Below are 8,870 nucleotides of genomic sequence, written 5' to 3'. Positions count from 1 at the left end.
CCCGCTTAGGTCCTAGCTTCTTTGGTCCTCTCTGGCTCCAGGTCTCCCTCCCAGAGTCCTACCCCCACCTCTCACCAGCCTGGACCACCTACCTGCTCTCCCACCATCACTATCCCTCCCTTGCCCGTTTCTCTCCTTGGATGTCTCCCTATCTGAACTCTGTGGTTAAATCTGCTTACTGGTTCCCTCTCTCCCTTTAAGCTCCACAAGGGTGTCCCATGCACCACTGTACCCCAGGGTCTGGGGCACAGAGCAGTAAAGACCAGGAGAGAGCGGGTGGGTGGATGGTGGCAGCTGAGTCTGCAGGGGAAGCACCCACCTGTCAATCCCAGTGGGACTGGTGCAGTGAAGAGGAAGAGAGGTCTCCTGGGATCCCACCCCACCCAGGTGCAGGGGCACAGACTGCCCACCCTCTGGGTCCCAGAGAAAAAACCAGACTCAGGGGAGCAGGCAGAGTAACGTACTAACATTTTTAATACAGTCTGATCAGATCAACTCACATCACAGGGTCAACCTTGGCTTGCTCACGTGTGATACAACCGAGGTGTATGATGTCCCCACCTGCCAGCTCTCCTGCCTTCCAACAGCACTGAAACCCCCTCCCTCCCTGACCAGACTGGCATTTTTAAAATTTTGCATAAAACTATTTCTTCCATAGACTCCAAACAATCAACTAGCCAAGTTAATTATGGTACATCTAAACAAAGTTTAATCCTAAACCCTAACGTGTGACTGCGGTTTACAAAGAGCTCTGTATCACCTGGGATAGCTTTCAGTAGCAATTCACTACAACTGGTCCTAAAAAATAATAACAATAATAATAATAATTAGAGAATTAAAACCCAACAGCAAGTTGAATGGTTAAAATCACCTAAGAACTGAAATTTGGGGTAGGAGTGTCCTCGATTGCTAAGCTTGTCCTAGTGGCAAAATGCTAGCCTTCAAGCGGGGCTCAGAAAGGTCTGGGGCCCTCCAGGTCAAAGGTCAAGCTCAGGGGGCTCTCAGAGGACACTCGCCCCATGGTCCACGGGATGCTGTAGGCTTCCAGCTTCCTTAAAAACAGTTGGGCATCAGCACTGTGTAAGTGGGCGGAGACCCTACTGTGGTATCTTTTGAGGGAGATGAGAAGGGGGAATGAGGGATTACAGAAGGGGCAGGGGACCAAAATCACCGAGGTCCCAGAATGCTGTCAGGTGCAGGTGTGGAATTGGGGTCACTAAGACTGAGCACCAGGAGCTCCAGCTTCCGCCTGTTAGAGAAACCAGCCCTGGTGTTGCCTTGGAGGCCTGTGTAGTGTTTTCTGCCCTCATCCCATACCGGGTCTCACAGATATTTCTGCTGAGTATCAGATGAGAATCTATTTCTAAAGACCATTGGGGGTTAGGGGTGGGTGACAGGGCTGGAAGGGGAGTTAAAAACGAATAAAAATCTCTCAGCTACAGAACCCAAAGACACCACTTCCCTCCGCATTCACAGCATTTCTCAGCGGTCCCCAGTGGCCATTTCTGCGGGGACGCAGCATCTGCCTCACTTGCCCTCAGGCCCCATGGGCTGCTGGTCGACCTCAGGATCTACCAGAGATGATGCAAACGCCGACTGAACAATCTGAAACCCAAAGGACTCAAGGAGAGACATGTTCTGCTGGGGAGAGAAAGGCGAGCCAAGGGCAGGGCCCAGGTCCCCCAGAGGGCCCCCGAGGGCCCGGACATGCACCTTCTGGATGTGTTTGTTCAAGTAGGACTTGGAGCGGAAGAAGCTCCCGCACTCGGGGCAGGGGTACTTCTTCTCCCCGTCAGACTCCATTTTGTTTTTGGGGACCGCCAGGTCACAGGAGAAGGATCCATTGGTGCTCTGTTTCTCGGGCGTCTTCAGGTCACTGGCATCCGAGAGGTCACCGTAAGAGTCGGAGCTCTCAATCGGATCCTGATGTGAGCATTTCTGGCCTTCTAGGAGGAAACAGAACACAGAGGAGCGGTGAGGCCAGGCTATGGGGATGCCCCCTCAGAGGGGTCGCCAGGGGCCAGCTCACAGGCTCGTGGAGGGCAGCCGATGGCCAGCCACCGCCCAGCAGAACCCACAGAGGTTCAGCTGGTCAGTCAGGGAGCCTGGTGTGCCTACAGGGGTGAGACAGCAGGGCCTGGGGCTGCCAGCCTCCCTCGCCGCGGACTCTTCATGCAGGCGCATGTGTACTGCTCACCACCATCTCGGCCTGCTTCAAGGAAGGGTATGGAGAGGGGACCTCCTCTGTCTCCACCCAGGACAACCCAAGACCCCCAGCTCCTAGGCGCTCTCTTGGGTGCCTCTGAGGGTAAAACAGCTGTTGTGATGACGCTGAGCAGGTACGTCAGTGGCCTCACCTCTGCACCAGACTGGCTGCACCCTAGCAAGGCAGAACCAGAGCCGCAGGCTCCTCAACCCAGGCAGACCCTATCAACGTCTGAGTCAGAGCCAGTCCTTTTCCCAACGCTGCAAACACAAGCCCTGCCCTCACTGCCTCTGCCTGCCAGAAGCCTTCCAGGCCAAGTTGCCAAAGCACACAGCTTAGAAGGAACTAAACAACTCAATCGGCCAGCTGTCCCTACGCAGGGCCCAGAACAAGGTGGTCCTCGAGACAGCCCTTACTGATCTGCCTTGCCCGGCCCACACGTGAAGCCTCCACAATGAGCTCCTTCCTGCCTGGGTTCAGAGCGCCATGCCAGGAAGGGAAGTCTGTGATGGGAGCGTGGAGCATGCCATCTCTGCCATCTGCCAAGCCCCTGGCGTCATCCCCAAGGCAACAACGACTTGAAAAACCACAGAACAACCCGAATCAACAAGTGGAGGTGGGGCTAGGGAGCTCTACGCAAACCAACTCGGAGTCGGCACCATGCATCTCACAAACGCGGCCAGAGGCTCTCCGGAAAGGGCTGGTCGCAGCAACCAACCACCCCTACGGAGGGGGAAGCCAGACCTTGGCTCCCTCTGCCCACAGGGTCAAAGGAGAAGAAAGCATTCAGCCACAGCTCCACGCCATCCTTAAAGGGACACAGGCAATGGACAGGCCCAGAGGCTCATCATGCAGGGCTCCTCTTCCTGCCCTGGGCCCGGGGCGTCCCTGCAGGGCTCTGGACGTGGGGGCTGGCCAGGAGCGAGGAGGGTGCTGGGGAAGAGGAGGCGGGGGCTGGATCTCGGCAGGGCCCTAAAGCCTCACTCACCGCCCTGGAGTGAGATTCCCCACTGTGAGTTTTGTCCTGGAGGCCACTGCCACTCAGATCTCGAGCCTCCTTGAGGCGGCCAGCAAGCCGGCAGCCTTCACGCCTCCCCACGCCCGGCCCAGCGCCCCCACAACACAGCCTGCGCAGAGAAGCAAAGTGCAGAGCAAGGGGTCGCTTGCCTTTGTTGCCATAGGTCCTGGCGCAGTGGAACGCTGCTCCCCCATTCGGGATGGGCTCCTGGTGCCTGGAGACCTGGGGAAGGGGAACACCGTGGTGGGTTTTAACATGGACCTTTAAGTAGGAGGCAGAGGAGAAACCTAAACAAGACAAAAGGAGATGAGATCCCGCAGCCGGCACACAGACACCTCTCTGCTTCCCCCACGCCTCTCCTCTGGCCGCACTGGCTAGCACTCCTAGAAGGGGCCCCTCCTTGGCTCAAAGGCGCTGCAACCACAGGAGCCACCTGGCTCAGGAGGGAGGGTGGCACTGTCCTCGAGTCGGCTTCTCTGCAGAGCCCGCTCTGCAAGTATGTGGAGGCTGCCTGGAGGGATGGCCTGAGATCCCACTCTGGCCAGGGCCAGAGGCCAGCTACCTCGGCTTGCTTGGCACCTCAGTAACAAGTGGTCTGAACGGATGGTCCACAGTCCCAGACCAGCTGCAGGGACCACGGCTAGAAACGCTGTCAGGAAAGTACGTGGGGCTCCAGGGCAGCCACAGGACTCCAGCCGGCAGAATGCCGCTGAACACGTGTGAAGGCAAACCATCTGCGCAAGAAGCCAGACGGAGGCAAGGTGAAATCCCAGAGAAATGCCTCCGGGAGTCCCCCTTCTTCTACCTGTTAAGACAAGCTCTATTTTGCAAACTTTCTCACCTTCAGAATAACTGGGTTTAGTAACTGTTTAGACCTTTTGAAGAACAATGAAAATAGGAAGTTATGTTAAAGGGGGTGTGCAGTCATCCCTTATTCGCAGTGGTCTTGGTTCGGTTTTGGAGGATCCAACAGGTTCACTTAAGGAAGAAGAAATAGGCATAATCCTTGTCTTTATTTTGGGGGAGGGGCAATCCAACCTTCTGGCATCTGCTCCAGACCCACCCAGATGCTCCAGTCAGTTTGAGCCTCGAGATGCCTCGGGCTGGGAAGAGTGATCTTGGGCCAGGAAGAGTGATCTCAGGCCAATTTCCACAGCAGCCACGAGTCCGAGGAGATGGAACCAGGTGGGCCAGTCAAAGGATTTCCACTTGGGTTTCCGCGGGAAGGAGCTGGGACATCAAATCCTCCCACAGCCAAGGATCCAAAAGTGCCTTCGGCAGGAACCAAAACTTTTCGGCAAAAGGCCCACTTGGGGCGCTATGCCTAGATGGTGTCCCTTTAGTCCACTCCAGATGCAGCTGACACATCCTCAGGTACTCTCATTCCCTCGTTAAATTACAGTCACAGGGTAGCAGTGGGATCCACTACTAATGGGCCAGAGGCTGGAGAGTACTGTGTAATGTCTGCACAAGACTTGTTTGAAAAAAGTCTGAATTGGCCTGGGCTTTCAAATGCTACTGGAACTACAATAAAGGTCACCTTCAGCGAGTGACAGAGGTGTGCAGGCCCAGCGCACCGCATGCATCAACCTGTGCTTTGCAGCCACATGTACAGCTGCTAAATGGCAGAGCCTGGACTCTAACCCCAGGACCACGTGCCACCATGTGGTCCTTCACCACTGGGAAGACTCTCTAATAGTCTCTGTGTCTTGGTCCTGGCCCTAGAAACATCCCTTCAACTTTTGCAGTAGGCTCCATTATCACCATTTACATTCCTGTATTTCTCTGCCATGTTGGTGGATTAGAATGAAAGCTGCTGGTAGGCTGACCTGTGGGAATCTTATTCAACAAACATCCCCCCGATGGTAGCAGCTGGTGGTTCTGGAGGGAAATGGGGGGCTGGGTGAATCTTCCTTCCTTTCCTGACAAAGAAGACCCTCCTGAACCAGATGCTGCTGTCCTGCCCTGCCTGGTAGAGCACGATGTCCTGCGCTGTGACCAAGTGGTCTGCCTGGGGCCAAGCAGGGGACAGACTGACTTATGAGGGTCCCATATAAACACCCCTCTGAGGGAGGCTGTGGTCAGGAAGGAGCAGATGAGATTCACAGGACAGAGGATCTCAGCCCTGCCCCATGGATGGCGCTGCGGCCCTGGCAACCAACAGAAATGTCAGGACTTTCCGACTGATGCGATGATACCACTTTAGAAGGGAATTTTTTCTTTGTTTTTTAATCCCTTGCGGGGCCCTCTGAAGTGGTTTGAAGCTCTCTCCACGGTGCATCAGGGCAGGGCCACTGCAATCAAGAGGGACGGGAAAGGAGGGAAGGAGCACCAGGAACTATTATATTTACTCCTTGTGGGAAGAGCTTTGCTGGGGAACACAGCAGATGCTCAATGAAAACTCACTGTTTTCTCCTGAAAAATGGTCTGGGGACCACATGGCAGGGTCCCCTTGACGCTGCCCCAGCTGCAGACTACTTACTATCTATAGCAAAACCACATGGCGGGTGGTAGGCGTGGATCCACAGTTGCCACCTAAAGCCCAGAATTTAAGCACAGAGCAGCTCAGCAGCCAAGTTTTGGGGTAAAACAGAAGCCGAGTTTCTGTGAACGTATCTTTGAAGCCAGACACATTTGGCCGGAATTCTAAACTCACCTGCGTGTTCACCACTGATTAACCAAGAACCAAAGAGGAAGCTTTATACAAGCATCAGAGTGATGGGGACACTGAGCACACACGTGACTCCACCACCACCGACAGGCCACCCTCTCACGCTCCAGATACGGAGAATATGCTACCACGAGGCTACTGCTCCTCCACTGCATTTTCTTGCCTGGTGTGCTGTAATTCGCACTCTGGAAGCAAACCCTCCTTGGCAGCTTCCACATCTGTGCAGGGGTCAGGGACGGCTTTCTTCTTGTCCACACCTTGGTGGGGCTTTGCCCAACTGAGCCGTGCTGGAGCGGGGGCACCAAGTAGGCTTGGGTCACCTCAGTCCAGGGGATGGCAGGCTGTCTGCATCTACCACTGGCGCTTGCCTCTGGCTGGAGAGAAGTCTTTCTATACCCTTTAAGCAGATATTTGAGTGCAAGTGTTGTCTCGGTCAAAGGCAGATTTCCAATACGCTTTCCCGCTCCCTCCCTCACACCAGTACATACACATCTACACAAAGACCCTTCTACAGAAACTTAAAAAGAAGGGAAATCGTGGCAATCTACCAGGTCCTTCCCACTGTTCAACTCAACTGATTTCCTCAACTTGAACGTGGCAGACAGGCTTTTGTAGCCATCATACTCCTCCCACTGCAAGTTATCTTCTCTGCAGATGGGATGGTCTACGTCCTGATACGTCTCCAGGACAAAGACAAGGTCATCTGTCTCCAGTGTGGGGCTGGGCCACCGGCTGCATCTCCTCTCTCCCGTTCTTCACAGGCAAGAGTTGTTTGTGTGGCTGAAAGTAGGCAGATGGATGGGTGGTTAAGCTGATTGCTTAAGAATTGCTGGGACTGGAGGATCTCAGGGCACCTGGAAATTCATCTGATCCTGCCTCACCCGCTAACTGGCTGGCTGAACATTAGCCTTTGCTTGAACCCTTGTAGAGAGAACATCCATTTATTCCTGCAGCTCCTCCTGTAGTCACAGCCTTGAAAGGACAGCCCAGAGCTCCCTGCATTCTGATTCCAGTGTCTCAGTGTCTTTGGCGGCCTATCCTCTTCCTGGAAAAACTGCCTTCCCCTTCCTCTTCTTTTTTGAAGGGGAAGGGAGGCGTCTTTTCCCATTTCTGCCGAAGAAATGAGTCCAGAGGTAGAATCCTGCTCCCTCTCTTCTGATGAAGACCAAAATTGTTTTCTCTTCCTTCTGAGGATCCAGGATGGTTTAGACTAGAGCCCTCTTCTGTCTTCTTGGGGGAATGGGACTTCCTGCTCCGACTCTGGGACCCAAAGCTGGGTTTTTCTGTTTTAGCTTTTGGGTTTTTTTTTTTTGGCCATGCCACGCGGCTTGTGGGATCCTATTTCCCTGACCAGGGACTGAACCCAGGCCCTAGGCAGCGAGAGCGGAGAGTCCTAACCACTGGGCTGCCAGGGAATCCCCCAATGCTGTTTTGCTTATGACCCAGATCTAGCGTTGGCTTTTCTGAGGAAAGGTGGGCTCTGGTTCTACTCTCCAGGCACCCCCACCCCAGCCACGTGGCCTGTGGCTGCTGCCCAAGTCCTCTTTACCAGCCCAGGGAAAACAAATCCTGACGTACAATAGTTGTGGGCTTTGCCACATCAGCTGTCTCCTAACTGGGTCGACTTTCCCTGCTATTCCCGGCTGCTCGCAGCTTTTCTTTCCTCCTGAGTGGGGCCCACAGGGGCTGTGGCCCTGGGTCCCCCACTCAGCTCCCCACCACTTTGTAATCCAGGCTTTATCTCAGCTTCCTCATTGGCGTCCTCCTCCGCCCTAACTGGTTTACCGCCTCTGGTCTCTGACCCCAACTCTCAGGCTGAGAACTTCAACCCTGAAACCCCGACAGTACGCCCGCTGACAGCACCGTTGCAGCAGGTCTCGAGTTGGGGGCGCAGTCAGGAAGCCACGGGATGAAGCAAGACAAGGAACCATCTCTTCCTAGAGCTGGGCAGCCACAGCCTGATAGCTCTCTCCACACACAGCCCCACTGCTAGCTCCCCGGAGGAAGCTCCTGCCAGAAAGGGCTCTATTGACGTATCAGAAAATAGGACAGATGCTTAAGCAGCTTTTCTGACCACCTCCCTGCTTCCATAGCAGGTTTCCTGGTGGTACAAACGTTGACATCGAATGGCCTTCAAGGCAAACCCCAGGTGTGCAGTCCCCGGGAGGAACCCAGCTCAGGGCACCAAGAGAACACCCAGCCACTCAGCAGGCTCCCTCCACCAGCAACCTCAGGGCATGTGGAGATAGCACAGGACTCAAAGTTTCCAGCCAAGGACTGCAGGGGGGTTGCACCTGGTCCAAATCAGAGTGTCAGCGAGCTGTGTCTTTCCTGACAGTTACAAAGTGTAAGGAGGGCCTCCCAAGTGTGCTGCTGCTTGCAGGGTTCAGAGAACTTTCACCTACCTTGTCTCCTGGGATCCTCACAGCAACCCTGTGAAGTGGGCAAGGGGGATGTTCTCAACCCCGTTTAGAGGTGAAGAGACTGAGCCTTCGAGAGGGGAAGGGAGAGTTCAAGGTCACACAGGAGGGTGAGGTGGGAGGGGCCAGCTAAACCCTGGGTCCCCTGCCTCCTGGCTTAGCGCTCAATCCACTAAGCCACACTCAAGACTTCCAAAAGTGTTGCGACAAGAGTGTCCCAGGAGATAGGACTCTCCAGCCACATCCCCACCTGGCCAAAGCAAGCGCACCATGCAGAAGCATCCTCACGCTCACCAGACAGCTGCCCCAACTCCTTTAGCAGATAAGGCGCAGCCTCCTCCACTGACGCTGCTTGCAAAACACGAACCTCAGCCCTTCTAGCAGCCAACGAGCCCTGGCAGAAGCTCAGGGACAGGCCAGACTTCATCCAACACAACACCAGGGCCACAGATGCCACCTAGGCCAGCCTCAGCTGCAAGCACGCTGCCCTGCTCAGAGCACCTGCCACTTTCCGCTCTCGTCAAGGCCACAATCTACCTGGGCCTGGGCTCTTCC

The 8,870-nt window shown here is 55.0% G+C and overlaps 1 protein-coding gene across 3 annotated transcripts in view; it reads right to left on the bottom strand.

The window, feature by feature from the left end:
• Positions 1 to 456: 456 nt before the first annotated feature.
• The window catches only part of PATZ1 (POZ/BTB and AT hook containing zinc finger 1), a 19,395-nt gene continuing 10,981 nt past the window's right edge, over positions 457 to 8,870 (bottom strand). The window contains exons 4-5 of one of the 3 annotated variants that reach the window (XM_007453174.1): positions 3,374 to 3,511; positions 457 to 1,946 (exon numbers count right to left, since the gene is read on the bottom strand). In XM_007453174.1, the coding sequence (XP_007453236.1) occupies positions 1,528 to 1,946; positions 3,374 to 3,511 (557 nt within the window). In that variant the 3' untranslated portion in view covers positions 457 to 1,527. The remainder of the gene's footprint in view (positions 1,947 to 3,373; positions 3,512 to 8,870) is intronic. The other 2 variants (XM_007453176.1, XM_007453175.1) reach the window with 2 other exon arrangements.

This window comes from Lipotes vexillifer, unplaced genomic scaffold, assembly GCF_000442215.2.
Source record: "Lipotes vexillifer unplaced genomic scaffold, Lipotes_vexillifer_v1.1 scaffold1197, whole genome shotgun sequence".
Classification (NCBI taxonomy): Eukaryota; Metazoa; Chordata; class Mammalia; order Artiodactyla; family Lipotidae; genus Lipotes; species Lipotes vexillifer.
Note: the sequence above shows the minus strand (reverse complement) of the source record. Positions and strands in the feature narration are given on the sequence as shown.